The sequence below is a fragment of the Triplophysa rosa genome, unplaced genomic scaffold, assembly GCF_024868665.1.
Source record: "Triplophysa rosa unplaced genomic scaffold, Trosa_1v2 scaffold139_ERROPOS793776, whole genome shotgun sequence".
Lineage (NCBI taxonomy): Eukaryota > Metazoa > Chordata > Actinopteri > Cypriniformes > Nemacheilidae > Triplophysa > Triplophysa rosa.
Window position 1 is genome coordinate 172,982 of NW_026634143.1, and position 26,968 is coordinate 199,949.

The following is a 26,968-nucleotide window of genomic DNA, read 5'->3' on the forward strand; positions in this document are numbered from 1 at the left end:
AAAGTTGGCCATTCCTAAATGTCATGAAATATAATTGCATAATACATAAACATAAAAAACAATACATATATATAGGTCTCTGGCTGCTCTTACATTTTACTGTATATATTTTATTTCTTGTAACTTTATAATTGTGTTTTTTATCATTGTTCACCTGTCATCCAGAAGAGCTGCTAAACTGTATTTCATTGTTCCTAAACAGTGACAATAAAGTTCTATTCTATTCTAAATGTAAGTACCGCACTTCACCAGCAGATTGTGCAAGCAGAATAACGTGCAGAAGTCTGTTTTTACAAAACATTACAAAACAAAGAAAACACGTTCATCCTAACGTCCGAGCACTTGTTTTCAAGATTTAAAATATTTTTTTATGAAAACAAAGAAAAAGGATGAGGAATAATAAGTGCATTGGTCGATGGGCGTCGCCAAAGTCGTCTAAGAAAAGTCACCGCACTCTGCAGCTATATTATGACGCTTCCGGGCACCGAATTCAGGACACAGCTCCTCCCCATATGTCCGCCTTTAACGATCAATGATTGGCTCTTTTAACTGGAAGGCGGGACTTCCGTCGTGGGAGCGGCCACGCTGGGCGTTGCACTTTCCCCTCATTCATAGTAATAGAAGTGCGGCGTCTTGTAAATGTCAATAGTCTTTGGCGTCACTCACCTGCGGTGCGGTGCGGTGCGGTGACGTATCGCACTCAGATGTGAATCGGAGGAATGTGCTGCTAAACTCTTTTTGACAAAAATTAGCATGTTCATTATCACATACAGGCGAATCTGACATGTGAAATCACCGCGGTGCGTGTGATATTACACAGGTAAGGCTCTTCCGTGTGACCTTTCAATGTTCGCGTTTGACTAAAATGTCAATCTGGGCGTAAAGTTCAGTGAGTGTGTGTTTATTAAGGTGAGTGAGTTCAAATGTGCGGCCTGGATCTCTGTGAACTGTTTGAGCGCTCAACAAGAAAGTCTCATTATGCTGATCATCCGTGTTATAAGATCTGTATAAATAACGTTATAGCTCTACAGTGAATGTTGATACCACGGTTCACAAGCGTGTTATATTGTCATTAAGAAAAAGCGAAACTGTTTTGACAAAATGAACTAATGAAAAAAATCGTTGTTGTCGAACTTTTGACAAATGATCAAGAAGTGTGTGTGTGTGTGTGTGTGTGTGTGTGTGTGTGGGGGGGGGGGGGATAAATATCATGAATGTCGAGCACGTGTTGAGTCAGAAAATGTATTTGACCTGAACATGAGTATCGTTTCTCGCATTGTGATGGCTATCTGCATGACAATCAGTCCACCCCCATTCTTATTTATTTCCATGATGCAAAACTCTGTTTTCTGATCAGACTAGATGACACTTGATTCTGATTGGCCATGCCAGGCTCAGGCAGTGAATGCCTGTGTTTCTGGAGTTGTGATCGGCACGTGAACCCTTGACTTACTAACATCAGATGGATTCCAGACATCAAGGTTAACACCCGCATGTCTGTGTTGTTGTAAATGTACAGGTTGACTAGAGCGCGTGCAGCTCCTGATGTTCCTTGAGTGACACAAACACGAAAGCAAAGCTCTGGTGCCATGACTCACAGGAAGTCTGACGGATCCGTGACGGACGAGCGAAGTGACCTGCTGCTGTCAGAAAAGCGCTTCAGTTCCGTCCTTCAGCTGGAGCAAGCGTCCGGTCGTTCAGCCTCCAGCGTGGATCTGTCCAGAGCGGATTCACCTGTGGTTCTCAGCACCCAGAGCCAAGCCGCCCGACGGCTGGGCACGCAGCAGCTCATTCCCAAGAACCTGGCGGTGTCCAGCCGCCCAAAACACCGCCATCACACCACCGTGGTGACCCTGCCGGTCAAGGATCTGTCCTGGGAAGACTACGACAGCGATGGAGGCGACGGCTCCTCGTTCAGGAGGAACCGCAGAAATAAATCCTACCGCGCTGCCGTCACCAGTCTGAACATCGAGGCTTTGACATGCGCAGACGAAACAGACCTTCTGCCTCCTGTCAGTGAGGACACGACCACGAGCTCCAAACAACCTGCCAAATCGGGACGCAAGGCGAGTTTACCCTTGTCGATGGCCTCCAAATAAAACTGAAGCACATTCACACTTGAACAAATGAACAGATTTCAACCCTTTCGTGCTTGAAATAGATTTGTGGACGGTGTGTAAAAGACGATGCACCGCTCTGCAGTCTGTGTGGAAGAAAAATCTAATCTCTGTGCTTCATATTCAGACTGTTTTGTCACATTATGTAAACCCACACACACATAGAATCAAATAAGACATCTCTTAAAAAAAAGTTTAGAATGAAAAAAGATGAAGATTGGATTGAAATGAAAGCTGTGAAGAATGAATGTGGGTGATTCACGTCATGATGTTTTTTTATCACAGAGAACTCTGGGCAAACTCCGAAACAGAAAACAGGCCGGATCCTTTAAAGATGGTTGGTACTCTTCATGTACTGCTTTATTATGACAAAGCCAGGATGCTGTCTGTGCGTGTGCGTGTGTGTTCCGAAGCATGATGTGGATGATGTTGTTGACACAGAGCCGCGGTTCTATCAGGAGATCAGAGAGAGAGGTCTGAACTCCAATCATGTGAGCACAGAAGAGGATGACTTGAGTCCCACTGAAGCCACTGAGCAGGATCAGGGGATCGTGGTGAAGAACTACAGAGCAGCGTACATCACCTGGAGTCAGTTATATCAGGTGTGGAACGTCACGTGCACACGTCACACTTCTGCAGATGATGATGATGTGTGTGACGGAGCGTTTCTTTTCTCAGGTGAAGGAAATGGGCATTCTGGACATCATCACCCCCGAGGAACGTAAAAGACAAGAGGTAAGTGTGTTTCTCACATTCAATGTCCCTGTCCACATTACGGTCACCCAGAAGAACTACGCACACACGCTCAGAAACGCTGTTATTTCTCATAGAAATGAAGAGTTGGTGAAGAGCGTTTGGAGTTTTGTGTGTGTAATGTCATGGGAAGCGAGTGCTTGATATTGTTTTTGTCAGAGAGTCAAGTTCTCTTTTGTGCAAACACTAAAGTCCAGCTCATGCACACACAGACACACCCAGACACACGTCTCTCACCTGCTTCATATCTACATCTGAATCATTGTCCAGATCACTGTGTGCCTTCTAAAAAGCACAGGTTATTTATTCATCTATCTATCTATCTATCTATCTATCTATCTATCTATCTATCTATCTATCTATCTATCTATCTATCTATCTATCTATCTATCTATCTATCAAATATATGATGGATCTCCTGTGACATCATGTGTTGCGCTCTTGTTTGTTTGTGTGTCGTGTGTTTATTGAGATGTTTTCTGTGCGTGTGTGTTTGTGCAGGCCATCTTTGAGATCCTCACATCAGAATATTCATACCTGCACAGTCTCAGTATTCTCATCCGCCATTTTAAAGACAGCGTGGACTTAAGGAGGACCATGACCGCTACAGAACATCATCACCTCTTCTCCAACATTTCTGTCATCATGGACATCAGCAAACGGTACCAAACACTTTCATCTCTACTACTAAAGCTCCTAAAATGACACACACTTACATGAGGTAAACACATGTTTACAGCTCCCACCTTCCCTTCAGACACGCACGTCCTCATGTCTCATTCAGCACATGCCAGAATACTATAAAGATGAATTTGTGTGTTGTTTGTGCGTAGTAACACAGACTCAGATTGAGACCGAGTCTTAAAGTTAAATCCTCACAGGTGGGGCTCTAGAAAACTCCAGCATTTCTCATTCAAATCCAAGTATCACCCTAAACGAGACAAACGGAAGATAACGCACACGTATACCTGTAACTCTTACATCCAACCATTGAAACATTTTCATTTCTAGATTCTTGCTGAACAGACGTTGCTATCGAAGTTTTATTCATGTAAACCGAAGGTTATTTGTGAACACTGTTGCTCAAGTTACTCTGAAAAAGTCATTCCATTACTAGTTACTAATTACATCCTACATCAACCTTGATTACAATGGAGTCAAGGATGGACATGAAACGGCTTATTTCATTCATTCAAATAAATAATACATCAATTATTCTTATTAACTGACCAAAGTATACAAATGTGAGAGGGACGCATTAAAGCGTACATTTTAAAGTTAGACTCATCCTTTGGACGCTATTGAATACATTACACAGTGTTTAGTTCAATTACATCAGAAGTAACTGTAATTAAACAAGAGTAATCCCTTACTTTACCTTTTCAAGGGAAAATTAATTGAATTACTTAGTAACCAGTTACACCCAACACTGTGTGTGAATCATCTGATGTTTCTTAAGTGCAAATGTAGATGAGCAGTTAAATGAAGACAAGAACATTTGCTGTCTGAAAGGAAAAAGCAGGGTTCATTATGAGCATAATTATAACGTACACTTCACATTTCCTCCTGTCAAACTCATAAGACTGTTATTGGGATTCAGGTTGATAAAGAAGGTTATAATAAGAAACACACCTGTCTTTGTTTTGTTGTCATGTCAGCAGAAAGTTAAAGTCGTGCCAGTCAGCTCAGTAATGGCTGTATTCACGAAGTGCTTCTTTTTACTGGGTGTCTTGCAAGTTGTAGTGGCCCACATGACAAAACCATCATCACAATCCACTCTTCTTATCTTACAGGTTTTCTCATGGTTATTTTGTCAAATGCTAAGTAGTAAAGCCAAACTAATACCTCTGTTTAAGAACGTAAGAGAAGAGTTTGTTTGAGATAACTCTCGTTTTTAAAATGGTTCAAAAATCATGTTTTTATTGTGTTAGTTAGCTGTATTTTTTGAGTTATTATGGCTTAAATCAAAAGAAACCAACTGTAGTTTGACAGATATCGATTGGAATGCGCACTAAAAAACATGATTTTTGAAACATGTTAAAAGCAGAGTTATGTCATTTGGGAAATAAACTCTTGATATATCTGTGCATGTGTTTTGTTGATTACGAATAGAGAGACAGACGCAGGGCTTCTGTCACTTTAATGCACTGATTGAGTGTGTGCTGACACACATCCCACTGTTTACATCCACTTCACACACATGACCAGAGCTGGAAATGAGAGGGAACGCTGAGGGTCGGAGTTCTTTTTTCATGTGTGTGTGTGTGTGTGTGTGTGTGTGTAGAGATGAGTGTGAGATATTGTGATCAGAGATGTGTGTAACTGCAGCGCTGGACGTGTTGAAACTCGCTGGTTAAACTGGTTTAACAGGCTTCATGTTTCTCACAGCAGGGTCTTTCTCTCTCACACACATTTAACCTGTTTCACAGAAACACGTGTTAATTTACATAATAAAGGCCACTCAGTGGTGTTTGTGGGATTGAGTTTATGATGAGAATCACTCTAGTCTCGTGTGTGACATGATGACAGTATTGAGATTTGAGCAGGACTGAAGGTTAAGCGGATGGTGTGAATGTCGGAAGAGCCGATCCGATGTGAAGAGCGTTATTTCTGCGCGCGCGCCCTCTGCTGGACAACAATATTCATCCAAACTACCAAAGACATTAATATGAATTGTTGTTCATTTTTGTCGTTTTCTATTGCTTTATATGACAAAAGACCCACATCAGTCATTAGTTCAATCATATTTCGTTTTTATGAAATAACAATTCAACAGTGTCAATGGCATTCACTGCATGATCTTTCTTCACGTTAGCTGAAGTCAGTGTAATTGTTAATGGCTCATTCAAGGGAACATTGCAAATATCGTCAACATAGATGAATAAATGTAAGTGGTGTTCATTGTTAGTTTGTTCGTGTTAATGGAGCATGATTGTAAAGTATGTTGGTTCATTTTTTTGTGGTTCATTGTGCGAGCGGTTGTGGATGTCAGGCACTGTTGAAGTGAGATGTTCCTGTACGAGGGCTAAGCAGATGTTTTGTGTACGTGTCAGCTTTTTTCAGGATCTGGAAAAGCGTCACCAGAGACATCCTGTGATCCAGGACATCAGTGACATCGTACAGAATCACGCCAGTCATCACTTTGAACCTTACATCATCTACTGCTCCAATGAGACCTTCCAGCAGAGAACCCTCCAGAAACTACTGTAAGACACACCTAACAAACGCATTCACACATGTCTACAGTAAATATATAAAGTATGTGATGGATAACGCTCTTACTACACTACTGCTTACCTCATGAGTCGATTACTGGACGTGAAATAATGATTTGAAAAAGATTTTATTTGTAACAAATTCAGACCGTCTTACTGTGGTTTTGAAGGACAAACACAAAGTTCAAACATGACAACAATGCAGTTTGGTGTAAAGATTTGTTCATGTGTGTTTTCAGCACGACTACCAGTGCGTTTCGAGAGACTCTGAAGCAGATTGAAAGCAGTGAGGAATGTGGAGGTCTGCCCATGATCTCTTTCCTCATCTTACCCATGCAGAGAGTGACCCGTCTGCCTCTGCTCATGGATGTAAGACGCGCACACGCTCATCCACATCTGCTTCAAACACGCACACGCAGAGCATCGTCTTATTGTTTTATTATCACCACCACAGGATTCATTCTGCACGCTTCTTCACAAACACACACAGAATGAATCGCACCATTAATGATCTCTGTAGAATTGATTCCTCTGGCATTATGCTGTGGACAAGCCCTCAACGTTGAACATTTGACACGCTGATGATGTTCACGTGAACTAAAAGGCCGACTGTATCAGCTGGATGTGCACGAGTCTGGACATAAAAAGTGATATCTGTTTCACCAGCACATCTGAATGTCAGTCTTATGTCTAGTCAAGGGTGGGTGTCAGTGAGAAGTCTTGATTTGTTTTCCTAGAGAAGACGACGGTAATTGAATGTGTGGTTTGTAACGTTAATAACGTGAGCGGCATCTCAACCGTCATGTTTTAGATGATCCAGCAGGTGTAAATACTCTCATACGTGTTCAGAGCTGAACGTGTTGTTTGTATGTTGTCCGCTTCTAACTGTGTGTCTGTTGATTTATTCTCGTCTTCACAGACCGTCTGTCAGAAGAGCCCTAAAAATACAGCAGAACACTTTGCTTCCCGCTGGGCTCTGAAAGCTATCAGTAAGGTACTGTGTGTGCGTGATCGCTCATAAACAAAATAGGTTGAGTTAGCTTTGTACAAATGGTTTGTTTTGTTGGGTTTATAAGGGTAATCTGTCAAACGTTGCATTATTGTTCATGCTTTCCTCAAAACTGCTCTGTGCAATCTATTTCATTAAAAATGAAGAAAAACATGTTTATCTGTCAGTCTCAGTTGTTTTTCAGCACATGACGATAGAGACAGAAGCAAAAGATGAATGTTGTGATTGTTTCTGTGACAGCTGGTGAAGAGCTGTAATGATGGAGCGCGGAGGATGGAGAGAACGGAACAGATGTACACCATCCAGAAACAGATGGACTTCGGCAAAATCAAGGTACAACACTGACCTGAGATCATGTGATGAGGAGGAACGCTTTACTGCATCAACAACAGAAATGTGTGAAAACTGTATTTAAAGTGTTGTTGTGCGTGTGTGTGTGTGTGTGTGTGATGTCAGCCGTTCCCACTGGTGTCTTCATCACGCTGGCTGAAGAAGAGCGGAGAGCTGGCGGTGTACACTGAAGAGCTGAGTCTCTTCAGAAAAGCTTTCAGTTACAAGAGCTGTATTCTGTTCCTCTTCAATGATGTGCTCATCGTCACCAAGAGAAAGAGGTCCGAGTCCTGTTAGTTTCACTGTGGGCCTGTGAGGAAGCAGATGAACGTGAACGCTCACTCTGTTGATGTGTTTTTGTGCAGCGAGGAGAGTTATGTGGTGTTGGATTATGCCACTGTGGAGAACGTGAGCGTACAGGAGGAGCTGAGCGACTCTAAACTCAATCTGAAACTGCTGATGAATCCCAACAGTGACGGCCGATCTGAACACATGACACTCGTGGCTGAAAGCAGGTGACCCATTCCCACCATACCATCATCACACTCATGATTTTCAATAGAATTCAATAAGACGATTGTGTTCTCGGTCTCGAGAGTCATTTTTTAGCCGGAATTTTGTATTTTATTTTCTGCAGAAACTTTGAGATGAATTGCCGCTTGTTTTCCTCAACTGTAAGATGCTTTGGATAGACAAGAGTCAGCTAAATGATTATGACCATTTCATTTCAGAGTAAAAAGTGTCCATGACTGATGTTCTTACTCGGTTACATTTTTAAAAGAGCGTTTTGTGACACCCCCTCCATGTTGTAACTGACCAAATGCTGTTTCATGGATCTTTGAACACTGGTTGAAGTGTTTTTGTGATGTGTTTGTAGACTGGACAGAGCTCGCTGGGTTACAGCTCTCTGTAATCTCAAACACAAGAGCATCACTGAGGACGGTGAAGCGCTGCCGCAGTATGAAGCCACTAAAGCATACCTGCCCAAAGCTCCAGATGAGCTTAGTCTACAGCAGGCCGAGCTGGTCATAGTCCTGCAGGAGGTGGAAGGTCAGCACATCACATTCAGGTCATACCTGCAGAGCTTATCGTTGGGTGAATGGTCACATGTAACATGACTGTGATTGGTTTCTTCCTGTAGGCTGGTGTCATGGAGTGCGAATGAGAGATGGGGAAAGGGGCTGGTTTCCTGCCAACTGTGCCACTCAGATCACCAACCGCACGGCCATGGAGAGCAACATACAGCGCATGGAGCGACTGCGCAAAGAGACCGACGTCTGACAAGACGGAAGTGTGTGTGCGTGCATGCGTTAGTCAACAAACAAGAGACGTACTACAGGAACTGCTTCTGGTTTTATTTGAGCTTGCTTTTGTTAAAATTCATGTTTGGATACATAAAAAGTTATTTAAAAATGTCAAACTGACCAGATATCAAATTACTTTTAAAAACCATTTGGTGTAAAAACTTAAGACCGATTTAGAAAAACATCTGCTGTTTCCCCAAAACTTTTAGCTGTCACATAAAAATAATGGAAAAAAAAAACAGGTCTGCATAGAGTCTGCAGGCAATCGGTGGTAATCTGGTCGAAATGCATTTTTGCAAGCTTAGACAATCGACGAGTCATAGTCATATATCTGTTTCTTATTGCTCAGATCTTCAGATGTTTCTTCTTGACAATACTGCAAAGACAAAGAAAATGCAAAGGAGTCAGGTTCAGCACTTAGAATGACCACTGCGACATTTAACTGGCACAAGACCAGTATGATGCAAAACAAGCAACATCGTCTCTTTTCATTTGGGTTTATGACCCAGATATGTTTTCACGTTTACACAAAGCAAACTGAACACTGAAGACGTGATGTACAGAAAGCGATCATGCACTGACCCGGCAGGATGGTGCAGATGGTCAAGCCGGTGGCGGTTAATCGGCTCCGCCCTGTTGGGCTTCGGGAGCGGCCGATTTGTCAGCTGATGCGTCGGCTGCTTTGTTGTCCTTGCCGTCCTGAGGCTTGTTGCTCTGGGGTCGTCTGCGGCGGTAGTTGAAGTTGCGGCGGTAGCGGCGCTGACGGGGCTCCTGGCTCTCCCCGCTCTCTCCGCCCTCGCCTTGATTCTCCTTGTCCTCCTCCTCCTCCCCTTCTCGCGCAGGCCGGGGACGTGGGGGACCCCTGTGGACACAAGACTTCGGTGTTCACTTAAAAACGCACACATGTTCGGGTTTGTTTTCATCGATGTGCACAAAGCAAACTTCCACACAGAGTCTTCTAAGGCTGACTGTCAGTTTTCAAATCAGAACATTTAATCGGGCGAGTTCAAAGTGAACTAACACTTGTTAGTACTCGCCAGTACAATATCTTTTGAAAACATTCTCACCAAATAACAATCAGCAATGATGAACGATTCACATATTTCTCAGCCCTCATTACAGGACAGACTGACACACTGTCACAGCCTCCTCACACCTGTCAAGACAACATGCAAACCTTGTTCTGAAACTTGGTCGGAAGCCTCTGTAGTTCTGCCTCATTGGTTTGTTGCCCGGTTCTGGACCACCTTGGCTCTCATCACCTTCCCCGCCCTGGAAGCCAATAACGCATCAGATCAAAAACATGTGGGGGATTATTTCTCTCTCTCTCTCCTGATTTAATGGTGAAGTTCTACTGGGGCATCATGAACAGACTCCTGGAAACCAGTGACTACTGTCAATTCACAGCACTCACCTCAGTCATATCTCCTCTCTGGGGCGTGTTGGCGTAAGGGGGTCGTCTGCCGTAGCGCCTGCGCACAAAGTACGGTGGGTAGCGGCGTCTGCCAGCGTAGGTTGGTCTCCGCTGCTGCTGTTGTTGCATGTCGCCCTCGGGGGCACTGTCTCCGTCCTCCCTCTTCTCCTGGCCCTGGCCCTGGCCCTCCCCCTCTCCGTCTCCGTCGCTCGGGTAGTCGCGAGGGGGGGCCCTCCTGCGTGGGTACCGCCTGTAGCGGTTCCTATCAGCTGCGTACTTGCTCCCCTGCACAGGGACTCCACCCGGGCCTGTAACATTGGCTGCCTCAGCACCCTAAGTGAAGACCAAGCGCATATCAAACATCTGCTCATTCAATCAATGCACATTTGGTCTGAAGGCATCATCTCGACACACAGCTGAACAGAAACCTGATATTTGATCAATATCACCCTGACACCTAACTTTACAATGAGTGGAAAGGAATTTAACCAATCTTATTTCACAGGATTCTTCAAAATGCACTCCTGCCTCTTATAAATGATCGCCACCATGCTCATGGCATTATAATGAAAAAATTTCTGACTGGTATTGTTTTGCCGACAAAAAGCGTTGAGCATCATCATTTATTCATTTCAAGAAAAAGTTTTGTTAAATAGACACCTTTGTGTTAAAACGAATTTGTTAATCTAAAGAAAACTGGATTCCTGACTACAACAGACACACATCCGGCAGTCTAGATTGATCGATTCATTGAGCAATGACTCATGTATGGGACACAGGAGAGCATTATTCGTCTGTTTATTAATAAGGTTGAACTGGTCGTACAGCATGTTTGTGATTGATGGCGTTTAAACTCACATCACTCAAATCTGACAGATTCCATTCAGAGCTCAGTGAAATGAAAACAAGACTCAGTGAACCAAACTCTGTAGGAAGATACTGTACTATGACAATTCAAGACACTCAAACAGAACCGGTTCCCAACAGACAACCAGTGCAGTTCAACAAAGCTCACCTTCTCCCCCTCTACAACATCAAACTCCACAGTCTCTCCATCCCCAACACTGCGAAGATATTTCCTTGGGTTGTTCTTCTTAATGGCCGTCTGGACACAAGAGCAACAGCAGTAAGAACGCATCCCAAAACAAAAAGTGTGCTGACAGTACGTCTCTTTGTTGTCAAATAATAATAACTACCTGATGGACAAAGACATCTTCCTTCGTGTCATTCCTGAAAAACATTTCAAATACATGTTTGGTGCAAGTCAGGTCTGGCTTTGTAAGCATGTCGAGGCTTAACAGGATTGTGGATGTTCCCTGACGCACATATTATATACAAGCATGAGTAATTTACCTGTTGATGAAACCATAGCCGTTCCTCACATTGAACCATTTCACTGTCCCCAGGACTTTTGTTGCTATAAAGAGAGAGAGAGGAAGTCAAATACAACAGCACAGAGTTTTCAGAGAGAAAGCGAGTACTCGTTTAACAGTGCGTTTCTCTTAAAGCAGTTCATTCAGTGTCATCTATAAATAACCACCAACTATGTTGCTTTAAATAGACTGCGATGCGAGGACAGCTGCTGTTATCAGAAGAGTCTCCATCGCCATGAAAGGTCTGACGGTTAACTCAACCTCCTACTTGTGTTTGACTGTAATGCTGCTCAAGACGTCGCGCGCTGTAGAAACCACATAGCCGAAAATACTGCACGAGGCTAGAAACACAAAGAGCTAGGCGAGGAGAGAGCTGCTAACAACATTACCTTCAAATATGCACGATATCACAGCATACATTCACATGGAGTACTTATAACAATGCTTTATAGGAGATTTCACTGTAGACCGAATAACGCAGATTTTAAGCGCCAGAGTAATGTTGATGTGTAGCTGCAGGAAGTGACAGTGGTGAGATGCTAAGTGCAGTTAGCAGACTAGCATCCGCCATGTGGCCGGACCGAAGCCAAACAGCACATTTTCTCCTCATCATCATCATCCTCCCTCCTCCTCGCCACAGAACACTCGAAACGCGCTGTGTATTTTTTACACATCACGATTAACCGGTGAATTGTGGTTACGCGTGTGAAACGCGTCCGACTGTAGACGCGGCTCAGACAAAAGACGCGTCCATGATCTCCGCGTCATGGCGGACATTTTATACGAGGGAGGCTTGGAAACGCACGATGTGCTCACGCATGTAACGTTATCGATCGTGTAATATAATTATCGTTTGCCTGGCGGGATCTTGAAGAGACCGCGCTGGTGTTGATGGAGACGAGGACACGTATGCACGACGCGTCGAACGCTCCGCGTGAACAAAGGGCGCCGATTAACTCGGCTTAAATTAGTTAAACCCCCAATAACAAAAAACAAAGTGATCGATTCGGACTACACCTCGAGACTGGTCACTGTAAACGTGACCGTCGGCCCGAGGGCGTGCGAGTTTCACGCGTCTGACCAGCGTCGCGTCACGATCAAGGCCAAGATCCGGCTCGAGGCCGCGAGACACCGATCCGCGGCTCATTGTTCTTTCATATAAGTTAGTACAATAACCGTAGTGAAAATTTCTCTCGCCTTTAACATAAAACACTAGCGGCTCAGTCGTGTTCGCGCGTGGGGCAGGCCGCGAGCCCGAGTCATGGCGGTCCGCACGCGGATGTGATGGAACGCGGCGGCCCGCGAGAGAATGTTTATCGTGTTTGAACCAGTTAAACGACCAAATTTAACCCGAAAACAATACAGAGAATTAAGCCAACTTTACGTTAAACGTGGGCCGAGTAACGTTAGCCACAACGATACAGTTAACGTTAATGAAATCAAGCGGAATAACGACAGGCCACGCGCTTTCACTGACTGAATAGTTTCTGAGGTAAAATTCTCAAAGCCGTTAATCGCCGACTCGTGAAAAAGTCCCTCAAAAGATCCGTTTATCTTTTAATGTGCGAATATAGCAGCAATACAGTTACACTGTACCCCTGACGGGCTTACCGATGACCTTCTTATCCCCCGCTGAAGCTGCGGCTGCCGGGCTGGACGGGCTCTCCGCGTCGGCGGCAGGCTGCTGCGGCTGCTGTGTCTCGGCCTCGCTGCTCATGGTGTTTGATTGTTGGTAAAGCCGGCGGCGGCTCTCTAGTGTGTTTTCCCGGTGCTAGATGGTAACCTGGGCCGGCGGTGGTAGGGGGCTGCTGCCTTCGGGCTCTCCGCTTTCCTTTCTCCGCTCCCGTTGCCGATCGAACTGGACGGACTGGGTGACGATGCCGGACGATATTCTGTCCCGTCTCTCCACCCATTCCTCAATCTGATTGGTCGACCATGTTGCGATCAGTCGACGGCGAAAGCGAATTGGTTACATGTACTGCCAATCATGGGTAAATCGCGTTATCTCTGCCCGTGATGGGTTTTTAAGGAATTGGCACCACCTAGCATACAAAACCCAATTTACCGTTCCGATTTATATTTCCTCAAAATAGAAGAAAATATTTACAAAAAAAACTTTTAAAGAAAGACCCAGATTGGTATGTGGAATGAACAATGGACGCGCTTGATGGTAAATATTTATCTAAAGAACCACACCCCAAAATGACATAAACGTACATAATACGGACTGAACTTTGTTCTTATATTAACACAAAGGCGTTTATCTCGTTCAGACATGCAAGTCGTTTAACTCCCAAGTAAGTCGAAATATCTCGGGGTTTTTAACGCTATGAATGATAAACAGGAGTACAGAATCTGGATGAATTCATGGTGGTGTAACGTAGAGATCATGTGTTTCAATTTCATCACATTGACTTTACTCACATGTTATAAAAGGAAGCACTCAATGGTCGTGGATGAGACAGGCCCTAACTACCCACCCCCTTCTTTTTTGTCATGCAAATACGTTTGTGGCAGTGTGGAGGAGACCGGCTGAAGTGTGATTTTATTGTTAATGGTCCAACACAAAGACGGGCTTTAACATTGACCCCATACGCCTCCCACCGGGACCAAAACTCTTCCTGCACTTCAGCTGAAAGACTGCTTTTGTGTCAATGGGCCAGAGTCCAGGAGCTGGGGGAAGGGCTTTCTGGGTTAGGAGGATGTGGCTCAGGGTAAAGGACCTATAAGAAGACAATGGGGCTTCGCTCAAGAAATTTTCATTGAGTGGTGTGTCTTTAAAGCACTGCTTCAGTATCATCAACCCAAAGCACGCGAGACGATTGAGCTCATTTTTAACGTCAGATCAACTCTGCCGGGATGTTTCAGTTTTATTAAAAAAAGTGACATTTATTTTGGCTATCTTGGTCAGAAAACAGATCTAACAGTCAACAATTATGAGTGAATTAAAATTAAAGCATTGCCATACAAAATGTAGAAAGAATACTCGTTTCTGCCTTCGGTTAAATAGAATGTTCATCAGTTTGTCTTTAATCGGGTGATTCCTTTTCCAAATCAATGTAAAATGGTTTGATTCCAGAAGATGATCAGTGACTTCCCCCCCAACACACACACACACACACACACAAATAAAACCCATCACATTTCCCCACACTGAGAGATGACGATGGGCAGCTTGGGCTTGTTGTTGGGTCCTGTTGGTAAATTCTGTGCAAGACATGTAAAAAAATGATATGAGAATGATAATACAAAAACAAACGAGCCTCATAAATCAGACAAAAGTACTGTGAAGCTGTGAAACTCGTGTACGACGCTGACTCACCTCAATCTTTCTCATGACAAGCAAACCATCCACCACTTTTCCTACAAGAAGAGGTCCAAAATAAGTTATGAGATGTGACCAGTGATGAGATCATATCAATCCTGAATTGTTCTGACTTACCGAACACCACATGCTTCCCGTCCAGCCAGTCACACTTTGTGCAGGTGAGAAAAAACTGACAGCCATTTGTTCCCGGCCCACTGTTAGCCTGACAGATCCAACATCATGAAACATTACACACATGCTATATGGTTCTGCATTTCTTGCGACTCAAACAGTACTGTTAAATGATGTTTTTTGTGTGAATATAAAGAGTGTTTGCGACTATTTCCCACAGCAGCAGCAGTGAAGCTTTACCATAGACAGAAGTCCTGGACTGGAGTGTTTCATTCTGAAGTTCTCATCTGCAAACGGTCCTCTGTAGATACTGCACAGACCCGTGCCGTCGCCCTGATGACACACAAATACAACCTTTAACTACACACACTACTATTCACTCCATAGACATGAGACACTTGTGAGCTGACAGATGATGATGATGTGATGTTTGAAGCTGCAGTAACACGTCATGACCACTAGAGGCAGTCAGAAGACAGAATCTGCTGTCACTCAATGGTCTATCCACTAACTTTATTTTGAAATGACTAGTTTTTATTCTCAATAACTCGTTGATGAAACAAATAAAAACGTGCATGTTTGTCTGTTCATGTATATGATTTATTATATAAGCTGGGAAACAAAACAAGTGAAAAAAACAAATGTCACATTTTCTTTGACATTTTAATACTTGAAATATGCAAACCTATTTCATCTAAACTTATTTTAGAGTTGTATTCACTCAATTCATTTTCCACATTATTTGAAACGATGAACAACTATGGACACTTTTAAGAATTACACACATATGTTGTGACGGGCAGATGGATGTCATGACTGTCGACTTTGTTCCGTTTCTAAACACACCTGAAAGATCAGATCAAATCAACATCATCACAAATCAAAACTTACATTGACAAAATCTCCTCCCTGAATCATGAAGTCCTTAATGACCCTGCCAACAGAAACACACACATCAAAACAACGCAACAGCAATTGTCATGGACAGGGCTGTACGTTAACTTTTTTTGCACATTGAACAGGTGCTACAGAGGTTTAAAGTTTTGTAGCACAAGACAAACATTTGTAGCACAAGTATAAAAAGTGCAGTTCATCACATAAATAGACAGGTAAATGACAGGACATTAATGTCACATGGATAAATAAGGGCCATATAATTTTTAGTTTTTCCCAAATTTGCTTTTTTGTTTTTTAATTGTTCCCATTTCTGTGTTTTCAATGTTTTGCTATACAATAGTAAATACATTTTTTCCATAAAAATACTGTAGTATACTTCAGTAAAATTCTTAGGTACTATAGTATTTTCTGAACCTTACTATAGTAAATATTTAAGTATACTATAGTGTTTACTACAAGTAAATTATTTCTTTCATCTGGTTGAAATTAAGTGGACTTTTATTTTGGCGGGTGGTCGCGAAGATGCTTGAGCTTCAGTGTGTTTGACAGTAGCTTCACTCAAACAGTGAAATGCTCGTAAAATAAACTCTGAACAACTCTGTGGATGAAGTTCATGTGTTCATGTCCTTGTAAACAGTGAGCTACAGACAAATCCACAAGTGGCACGCTTGTAACATGCTAAACTGTGTGCAACTCATTCACTCATACAGACACATAGAGAACAAGCAGAGGACATATTTAAATAGAACTCCACGCTTTCCCACATCGCGCAGATCAGGGCTCTGGATACTGTAAATGGACTCAATGCAGCCGGAAAACAAGAAAACAAGCGCAAAAACTAAATATAGACGGTTTCAAAGTGACAACATAAACAAACGTTACTGCGCATGCGCGCGTTTGTGGGCTGCAGTTAACCTCCGGTACACATTCAGAAACAATGGAGCGCCTGTAGATTATTTCTGATAACAATCAAAAGAAACCGAGAAGAAGCGTAACTTGGCTAAACTCGTCTCTCCAATATTCTGAATTTAGACTGCGATACCGAGCTCAACCGCTAGATGTACCGTACGGTTTCTTTAAATGCCACCGAACTACAGGACTCATTCAACAAATCGTTTATTTAATACAATTATTAGGCAGTAATATAATAATATAAATTAATATTTACATAAATTAAATTCAATATAAATAGTTATATTATTAGACACTAGCCAAACACAAAATGGAAGTTAACTGTCCGACTTCACACAAACAAGCGGCTCTGTCTAATGCACGTTCAAAACTGTATCGCACGCGTGCTACACCATTACATTTATTCTTAGCACAGACCGATCAGACAGAACAGCTTGAAGTAAATGAACATTGGGTTTATATTTTTATCTGGATTATACAGGTTTTACAATTCTTCCTCTCATGAACTCTGGCAAAGAGGCTCTCTCACAAGGGCAAGAAGCGAGACATTCTTCACAGCTCAAATATGAAAGTGCTGACTATTCTATTCTATTATTAATTGTGATATTTATCGTTTTTAATTTTTGTCAATAAACAGACACACACACAACTGATTCAAATGTCACTGAGCTAGTATTAATCCCGTCACGTTGTCTGACCAATGACATCACTGTAAGTATGCATTGTTTGTGCAGGTCATAATGTACAGCGAGGGCCTTACATCACGCTGCTTGAAATGCAAAGTCGACTAAGCCTCATGTAAACTGAAAGGTAAAAACAAGACATTTGTGTTATTTCTGAAGGATCTGTGGGCAGACTGTACTAAATGAGGAAAGAAATGTGGTTTTGGTAGTAAATGTGAATGGTGTGGCTCATGATGAGTGTTGCTAGGTGGGCTGTCACTTTCATCACTTCTATAACACTGGAGTTTTGCTTTCTATGTCACTGTTGCCAATGGTTTGATCACTGCTAGACTTTAAATATACTTTTTATTGCACAAATTTCAGCCCTGTAGACGCCTAAGTGACTCTAGGGAAGTGGGCTGCTTAAGGAAGTGGGGATCAGAGGACAGGCCCAACGGAGGGCAGTCAAAGAACTTGCCACTGTCGCTGAGAGAAGCAGCCACTGGCTGTGGTTGAAACGGTAGGACACAATATGGGCTGCCAAATGACCACGTAATAAAATGGTGTTGTGTGTTGGAATGTTACGCCATACGGAACCGGGGGCACTGAGCATGCATTAATGGTGCCAGTGGGGCTAGAGCAGCCTTAGCCAACGGGGTGGCGCGTATGGTTGCGTTGAGTTGTGATGCCACCGAGCTACCAGCAAAGCAAGTGTTGTTGAGGCTGCAGCCCTAATCTGACACGTGAAGTGGGGTTCAGAGGACAGGTCCAGTGGAGGATAATCAAGAACATGCCAGTGGTGCGGAAAGAAGAAGCCAATGGCTGTGGTTTAGGCGGATGGACACAGCGGTGGGCCTCCCTTGGCTGAGGGTGTCTTGTGATAAAGGGCCGAAACACCCAATGAGGCAGAGGAGCACAACTGATGCATTGATGGGAACCATTCAAAGGGCATTATCAGCAGCACCTCACCAAAAGGCCTCTTTCACCCAGGATTATGGATGTGATGAAAGTGGGACACACAACTCATGAGATGTCTCTCTGATAATGGCAAGGAAAGGTAAGCATGCTATGTGTTTCTATAATCATTTATCCCTTAAACACAGAGGATGTCCACCCGACGAAACCTCAGACCTCCTTTCCTCTCTTCATACTCTTGACTGCTTCCGCCGTCATGCATAAGGCGTGCAGGGAAATGTCCTATTGGGCAATTCAACTGTGCTGAAATAGTGGGATTATAACACCTAGTCCTACTGAGCCAATCTGGAGTCTGTCATGTAAATGACTCTCCTGGTGTTTGACCGGGTTTCTTCATGTAATATATGTCAGCACTGACACTATGTTCACATTTAGACAGAAGAGAACTGAACCAGACTCAAACCATCATATTCTTACAGCGCATTATTTAACTCTGCCACAGTTTTCATGTATTGCTAAATGATGACATTTGCATATTTTCATGTGTCTTTTCCTGTCTGTGACACAGGTTTCTTTAATACTTCTACTATTTTCATTCGCATGCACACTGTGTAAAGCGCTGTAGAAATACAGTTGCATACTGGCATAAAGCAAACACAGCCATGCACAATGATATTGTGTAGATAAGGCCACCGTACAGCCTGTTTTATCATCTGCCAGGACAGGTGAATACCTGGCAAATAATGCAAGTTAAATACACGACACAGAGTAAAGGTGCTTACCGGTGAAACGTGCAGCCTTTATAACCCACGGGAACGCCGTCCTTCCTGCAGTGAGACACATGCAAATAAAGCTCTGGCATGAGGAAGAGACCCGGAGCCGCAGTCAACACATTCATTCATCAGGTACATACAGCATATGTACACATATATATATATATCTCTAGATCAACATCTCGGTGTTGCTGGAGCGGTAGATCAGCGTGTTAACAGTACAGTGAGGCTTTCATTCTTCAAATGTTTAGTTTAAATGCTCTGGAAGACATTTAGAATAGAAACATCTGCAGACGCATCAATGTAAATGTGTTCAAACAGCCTCGTGGATTTATCAGCTCAGTTCTCTTCATGTTGTCATTTCTTGCATTGTGTGGTTAGGAGAACGGTCACATTAAACCTGTACTAGTTCAAGAATGATTTCATTAGAATAACACATGAATAAGTCATTTAATCATGTGTCATTACAGATAACAAATGAACGTGACTTACTTGAACTCTCCGGTGCAGAACTGCCTGCAAGACACACAAAACCACATTCATCACGTAATACTCGTGGTCTTTAACGTCCATTTACTCTAAAGCTGTTACACAACAACGCTTAACTGTGAACGCTGCTTTAGGAGCAAACGTACATGAACACAAACTCATCTTACCGAAAGTTTTCAGCAGTCTTGGGCACAATGTCAGCAAAGAGCTCGATCTTCATTCTGCCCACTTCCTAAAGAAACATTTAATGATACACGATCAATCAAAAGACAAATTTCTCAAATCTCCAGATTTACCGTGCTGTCATTCTTGATGTAAACAAACAGTGTTGTGTTCATGTCGAGCACGTGCATCATCACGGGTTTGATTCTCAGGGAATAAAATGTCTTCCAGATGCATATATACATGTAAAGAAACAAATAAACGGGAAGACAGAGATGCACACACACACACACGATTGTTTGTTGACCGAACGAAGCGAGTTGTCACTGCTTCACGTGACCGAGGGACCGTTCTTTAAAAGAGCCGTTTGTTCAGACACGAGTGCTGGTACAATGACTGTGTGACGAGGACCACGGGAGATTCTGTATTTTCACACGCTGAAGACGTGCTTCTTCATCACAGGTATGATCTGTCTACGTGTCTTCACATGACCTTAAGATGTTTAGTGTAGACTGCTCATTCGTACGGTCAGATATGAAGAACTGACATTTACACGGTAACTCGGGTGAAGGAGGATTTGTATTAAAACCACATTAAACAAGAGAAAAACCTGTGACACATACACTCCTAAACAAAACCTGACAGAGAACATGAGGGATCAAATACGCACACGTCACCAATCAAAATAACAACGAGGGACCAGTCAAAAGATCTCCCTCCCTCTCTTGAAAGTCTTTTTTGGATAGAAAAATAAGGGGGAAAAAAAAAAAGAGTTCATTGCAGTGGTTTACTTTCAACAACACTGGTAAATGTAAAACGCTGGCCTGTGAAATCTGAAGCATGATGTAAAACAGGCAATACGAGAAATACATCCTGATGATGATGTCCCGGCGTGGACTGGCCATGCTCTTGTTGATTGGACAGAGAGACAGAAGAAGTGTTCGCAGGTAAAGAGGTGTGGATGAAAGAATGCGCTGCTCAGACACAATACTTGTTTTCTCACCCAACAGGATAAACACACACACACAGACACACAGCGCCGTCTTCTTTCTGATGGAGGAGCTCTTCTTATATCAGCGCGTTCAAGATTTCACACGGTACGAAATTATTTCAGCACTTTTCAGAGAAACATGTTAAGACACACATAGACATGCAGTTAAAAACGCCTAAAGTATGAAATCATGTTTGAGAAGTGAATGAACTGATATACGAGTCACAGGATTATGTGATTATATTAAGTCAGATCAACGGTTCTATTTTACAGGAAGCTTTATATGTTGATAATAGGTTTATGAGAATGTTTTATAGGATGGTACGTAGGGATGTAACGATTCACCGTGAGCCGGTTGAAAATCGGTTATAATGAGTGACGATTCAAATCGGTTGAGGCTTGAACTGAATCGCAATACATTTTTTGAACAGCATGGATGCTGATATTTCTTAAATGCAAAAAAATCCAAGAAAAGCACAGACAGTATTAGTTTGTTTATATTAAAGAGACTTTTTCTATTATTAATTTGTTATAAAATCGCAGTTTACTTTTGTTATTTGAAATAAAACATTATTTTATTATGCAAAGAAACGTGAAGCATTTAAGAAATAATGCAAGGGAAGTTGTTCATTTCTAATTTGTTTCAACTCATTTTTAAAAAATAAATCGTGAGTAAATCGTGAATAAATCGCATCGTGAGATCAGAATCGTGAATCGCATCACGAGCTGAGTGAATCGTTACATCCCTAATGGTACGGGTCAGTGACTCTTCAAAACACCAGCGGATAATGACGGGGAATTGTGTGTTAAACTGGTTGGTTGTTCTCTGAATAATAGAAGTGATCTGAAGAAGGGTCAGTCATGTTTCGAGTAAAGATCTCAATATACAGGACACATAGATTCAAGAACTCTTTTGTTCCTTCCAGCTGCTATTGGTTTTCTTACTTCTTTAATGTGATTTTCATTTTCTCCTTGTGTTTTTGCTTTTGTCGTGTAATGTTCGCTAGCTACCTTGGAGATAATAATAAAGCCTTGAACTAAATTAAAAAAAATGAAAACCACCCAGTGATATTAAAAGAAATAAAAATGAAACTGAAAGTAACATTAATAACTACAATAAAAAAGCTCATTCAAAATAATAAACTACAAGAATTATTTGATTTTCATTTGAAAAAAGAAATGAAATGAAATGAAGAGAAGAGATCATCTGATCAGCATAGTCATTTTTGCTGGTTTACCTGATGATAAACGACAGCATCGTGACTTTGCACTAGAAACATAAAACATACCAAAGCGGTTCATTTCTCTGTTCTTTTGTGTTTTCAGAGCGAGCACATGATGATGATGATGGGCGTTCTGTCATCTCCAGGCTCCAGCGGGAAGTCTTGTCATGATGAGACTCTTCAGTATCTCATGATTCTGTGCTCTAAAGTCACGCTCAACACACTGGTTTTGTTCTTCTGGACGAGCAGTATACACCGATCGCTCCTGGGCCTCTTCAGCATCTCTATGCACGCGGCTGATGTGATGCTGGCCAGCAGCGTCTTATACGTGTGGCTCTTCAGAGAGTCCACCTCCTCATCCATGTGCTTCATCCTGGCACACGCTTCCACCGTCTACGCCATTCTGCCTCTGCCCATCCTCGTCGCGGCGGCGCTCGACTACGCTACATACCTCCTCCCGGAGGCGGGGCGCAGGCGTCAGTGCAGGACGGTTGTTTACTGCATCACTGCCGCTCTTCTGTGGGCATCAGCGTGCATGTGCTCCTACCGCTACACTGACGCTCATCCCATAGAGATCCACAAAGACGTGAAGATCCTTGTGTGCCGTGTGCATGGAGCTACTGTTGTGTCTCACTTCTGCGCAGAGCTGTCCGTCGCGGTGGCCGTTGTCCTTCTGCTACATCAGAAGAAGCTGATTGGCTGGATCAGAAGGGCAAATCAAATGTCGGATTGTGCCGTTCTCGAGAAAGGTCGATACGTGTCTTATGGTCCGCTTGGGGAACGTGGAGATTCTCCGTCTCTGTTTGTGGGTCTAACTCTAGGTTTTGCCGTGACATGGATGCCGTATCTCTTCATATGTGTGGCATGTGATCTGGTGGGTTTGGTTGTGCCAGCGTACGCCAGCGTCAATCTCCTGTGGATGGCCTGTGTTAACAGCGCTCTGGCTGGCGCGGCCCTTTGGTGTCGGAGCGACGGGACTGGACCTTTCTTTAACGTCCCGGACGATATCTGTCTGTGGAATGTTTATTGGCATTTGAGCAAAGGCTCAGAGTCTGTGAGCACAGTTCTTCTGTCAGACGCAACACGCATGAACACAACTACACCTGTCGTTCACAACATCTAACAGAACCGGACTACGCTCTTCAGCTCTGTGGCGGTCCCATATCATTTGATTCAATATGGCATGACGGCCTATATCATAAAATTCTACAATGCTTATGACATCATTAAATCTATGTACACAGAAAACAAATGCGGAGTTAAAATTGGCGATAAAAGAACAGAATTTTTCTCTCAGGGGCGCGGAGTAAGACAGGGATGTTTTAACTATATCAATGAGTTAGCCGTGTTACTGGAACAATCTGCAACAGCCGGTCTCTAAACAACTCCGAGGTGAAATGTCTTCTGTATGCTGATGATCTGGTGCTGCTGTCAGACACCGCCGAAGGTCTACAGCAACACCTACACCTGCTGGAGAAATACTGTCAAAACTGGGCCCTGACAGTCCATCTGAACAAAACTACAATGATGATTTTCCAGAAAAAAGACAGATGACAGGATAACAGATACACATTCACTCTGGGAAACACTACAATAGAACACACTTTACACTACAATTATCTCGGCCTAAACATCAGCGCGTCAGGTGGTTTTGGTCTGGCAGTAAATGCACTGAAAGAGAAAGCTAGACGTGCGCTTTACACCATCAAAGGCAGATTCACCCAAACAGATATTCCAGTTCCAGTCTGGTGTCAAATCTTTGATAGTGTGATTATGCCTATAGCTCTATATGGCTGCGAGGTTTGGGGTTCACAGTGTCTGACAGATTACTCCAAACGGGATAAACTCCCCATAGAATCCCTGCATGCTGAATTCTGTAAAAACATTTGAAGAGTTCAGAGAAGAACACCAAATAATGCATGCAGGGCTGAATTGGGTAGATACCCCCTGATAATACACATCCAAAAACGTTCTCTCAAATTCTGGACACACCTTAACTCAAGTCCTCTTAACACACTTCAATATGAAGCACTTTAAACCCAAGAGCTGAGACCTAAAGCCAGTCCCTTCTGCCAGCTGTCTCTGAATCTTCACACCGGCACAACCGAACAGAACCAAATCAGAATCAACCAAATGATCAAAGAAAGTCAAAAGTCATATTGAGATCATTGGGAAAAGGAAAGTAAAAACCCAAGTAAACTAGAATGCTATCGGACCCTAAACAGACAACTGTTGGAGATGTGAAACAGAGACGGATCCTGAGCGAACACAGACTCAGTGATCACAGTCTGGCCGTAGAGAGAGGCAGACACACACAAACATGGAGTCTGTGCACACTGTGACACTGCTGAGGTGGAGACTGAGACACACTTTCTCCTTCATTGTGATCACTTTAAAGATGTGAGAGAGAAACACTTTCACACAATGTCAAAGGTCATGCCAGAGTTTGATAGGTGTTGAGAAACCGAGCGAATGCAGATGTTAGTGGGGAGAAGAGACACACATCAGCTGCTGCTTCATTCATCTATCAGCTGCACAAACTACTGCCTTCATCTGCTACAATCAATGCACATCTGCACTCTTGACTTCATTACATTCTCATGTTTCTGCCTCACATCTACTTTGATATTGAGATTTTATTTCCATATTTCATTGGTTTACTTACATATACTCTATTTTATATTTCATTCTATATTTATGCCTTACTCAGCACCTTAGTTTAATTTTAATCTCATGTTTGTACTTATTGTATGTCTTTTGTTATATGTTCAATGCTTTGGCAATATTGTAAGAACACGCAATCAATAAAGAAAAATAGAGAGAGAGAGAGAGAGAGAGAGAGAGAGAGCACATAATGCATAGCCCTCTCAGTTAGTTCTCTTGGGGTCATAAAAGAGCAAATAAACTTGTTGTCTCTATGTGTGCAATTTCTGAAGGGGAGGGGCTTACTGTCAAAATAACAAACAAAACATATGATATCTTCCTGCCTATTAGTGTCTTNGAGAGAGAGAGAGAGAGAGAGAGAGAGAGAGAGAGAGAGAGAGGGAGAGAGAGAGAGAGTTCGCTGATGTGCAGCGGTGTTTTTTCACTCACCTGTCCGCCGATGGTGACGTCAAAGAACACGATGGGATTGTTGGGGTTTGATGGCTGAACATTCATGACTCCACTCAGGCTTTAAACTATAAATATATATATAAACTACTGATGTTTGCTCAAAAACGCACACAACGTGAGAGCAGTTCAAACACACGCACGCGTGACGTCACTACGGCAGAGCAGAGAGGACACGCTACGGGTACTGCACAGGGCCAGAACTCAGTCAACCTGCACTCTGTTCATTTTTCCATTCACGTAACTATAATTGAAAAGTTCATTTGCAAAAAAAGACAACTTCATTTTCATAAATCATGTTTTATTGTGATAGTTAGCTGTTTAACTATTACTTCATCAAAACAACCCAACTGCAGTTAGATTGATACAACTTGGAATGCTCAATAAAAAAATCATTTTGACATTTAGACAACTGTTTTTGCAAATGAGCTCTTCATGGTTCAGATATGTTTTAAGATGATGTTATTTCTATATCTGTATGGTGTCACCATAATGTGTGTAGGACAAAAGTGCAGCAACATTAAGGGGGGCTTTCCCGGACAGGGATTAAATTAAATCGGGACTAGCCTTTAGGTAGTCCTAAATTAGGACATTTAAATCGTTTTTACAAACATGCATGACCAAAAAGCATCACTTGTGTGCATTTGGAGTCAAAACAAAAGCATTGATGTGTGTAATTTAAGATGTGTCAGTGGCAAACCAGGGTTGTACAAAATTCAGAATTGAATTGAGAATGACCCCTAAATTCCAATTCAATTCTTGAATTTGAATTGAGATTGCAAACAGGAAGATTGCAATTCAAATTCAAATTGCAGGAAGTAGAATTGGAATTCCATAAAATTCAAAGAAATTCCTGATACATAATTAAGGTGTATTTAACAATGAAGCTTTACAGTATATATTGCATATTATTACAACATGAATTTCATACAGATATTATTGTATGGACTTTATGCACACAATACTTTATTATAGTAAATAGGCCTTTTTTTATCACAAATTAACATTATAAACATACTCTATAAAACAGATCATTAAAATTGTAATAACTTTCAAATTGTGGGAAATGATAGGATAGCACTTCATTTCCCAGAATACCTTGCTGTATCCAAGTCTTCAAAATGGTTGACCAAACATTTGAGGAACTGTTGACCATTAGATGCAACAACGTTACCGTGTAAAGTACTTTAATAAATGATAATTGCATTACCAAAACATTGTTTCATTTGATTACTTTGAAATGAAGATATTGCTAATTATTCAACATTAAGGGAATGTATGCTTAATGTTAGTATCTGTACTTCCATTAGGAAGAAAAATGTATGTTAAAAGTATCACATTCTCACTGATATGTGATAAGAATGAATTTCTCTGAATTGCCATGAATTCAATTCCACTTCCTGTAATTTCAATTCAAATTCAATTCAACATCCTGTAGGGTGGAGTCAATTCAAATTCATTCATATAATTGAATTAAATTCTGAATTTTGCACAACCCTACAGCAAACATGTTTTCAGTTTAGACAGCTCTAACATTTATTTTAGTCTAGAACTAGGATTTAGTCTCTAATCCCAAACTCACTCGGCGCTAACAGTGCAAACTATAACGTCATCCTTCACCACACGAGTTTCTTCTGTAGATGACAGCAGAACATTGATTGATCTGCTGCATCTCTTTAACATTCTTCTTTAGAGGAATCACATCTATCTCTATTGACCCGCCTTTTCTTTTAGATCCCCTTTTAACTCTTTCAAAAAAAAATGTATTATTAATAAAAATTATTGCTCTACTGCCGAAAAACCAAAACCTAAGAAACATTTTATTCATGAAGCAATGTATGTTTAGTAACAATATATAACAACTCTTCCATTTCATGTG

General features: G+C 42.2%; 4 protein-coding genes across 5 annotated transcripts; 2 read left to right on the forward strand and 2 right to left on the reverse strand.

Annotated features, from left to right (window-relative positions):
- The first annotated feature begins 660 nt into the window (after nucleotides 1-660).
- arhgef16 (Rho guanine nucleotide exchange factor (GEF) 16) lies at nucleotides 661-9,020 on the forward strand. Its single transcript, XM_057326827.1, has 14 exons — nucleotides 661-820; nucleotides 1,520-2,066; nucleotides 2,403-2,454; nucleotides 2,559-2,719; nucleotides 2,796-2,852; nucleotides 3,372-3,532; nucleotides 5,924-6,076; nucleotides 6,325-6,454; nucleotides 7,005-7,079; nucleotides 7,335-7,427; nucleotides 7,551-7,705; nucleotides 7,790-7,939; nucleotides 8,302-8,474; nucleotides 8,566-9,020. Exons 2-14 carry the CDS (start codon nucleotides 1,590-1,592, stop codon nucleotides 8,703-8,705), a joined length of 1,977 nt encoding a protein of 658 aa, XP_057182810.1. The 5' UTR covers nucleotides 661-820; nucleotides 1,520-1,589; the 3' UTR covers nucleotides 8,706-9,020.
- Nucleotides 8,759-13,443, reverse strand: ybx1 (Y box binding protein 1). Its single transcript, XM_057326828.1, is given in 9 exon segments — nucleotides 8,759-9,104; nucleotides 9,311-9,590; nucleotides 9,906-10,000; nucleotides 10,143-10,475; nucleotides 11,158-11,247; nucleotides 11,339-11,372; nucleotides 11,496-11,559; nucleotides 13,127-13,148; nucleotides 13,150-13,443. Coding segments are annotated over 8 exon segments (1,161 nt in total). The 5' UTR covers nucleotides 13,429-13,443; the 3' UTR covers nucleotides 8,759-9,104; nucleotides 9,311-9,346.
- Nucleotides 13,444-13,721: 278 nt separating this feature from the next.
- Nucleotides 13,722-26,965, reverse strand: ppih (peptidylprolyl isomerase H (cyclophilin H)). The gene is made up of 9 exons (XM_057326832.1): nucleotides 25,072-26,965; nucleotides 19,770-19,834; nucleotides 19,606-19,629; nucleotides 19,123-19,167; nucleotides 15,846-15,888; nucleotides 15,195-15,287; nucleotides 14,958-15,045; nucleotides 14,838-14,878; nucleotides 13,722-14,722 (listed from the first exon to the last, which is right to left on the reverse strand). Exons 1-9 carry the CDS (start codon nucleotides 25,135-25,137, stop codon nucleotides 14,654-14,656), a joined length of 534 nt encoding a protein of 177 aa, XP_057182815.1. The 5' UTR covers nucleotides 25,138-26,965; the 3' UTR covers nucleotides 13,722-14,653.
- On the forward strand, nucleotides 20,159-24,753 carry si:dkeyp-100a1.6 (probable G-protein coupled receptor 160). 2 transcript variants are annotated; one of them, XM_057326830.1, is made up of 3 exons: nucleotides 20,165-20,226; nucleotides 20,775-20,861; nucleotides 22,082-24,753. In XM_057326830.1, the coding sequence occupies exon 3, from the start codon at nucleotides 22,091-22,093 to the stop codon at nucleotides 23,099-23,101; it is 1,011 nt and encodes a 336-aa protein (XP_057182813.1). In that variant the 5' UTR covers nucleotides 20,165-20,226; nucleotides 20,775-20,861; nucleotides 22,082-22,090; the 3' UTR covers nucleotides 23,102-24,753. The 2 variants fall into 2 exon arrangements, with proteins under 2 accessions (XP_057182814.1, XP_057182813.1); XM_057326831.1 differs by lacking the exon at nucleotides 20,775-20,861 and having other exon boundaries at nucleotides 20,159-20,226.
- Nucleotides 26,966-26,968: the final 3 nt, after the last annotated feature.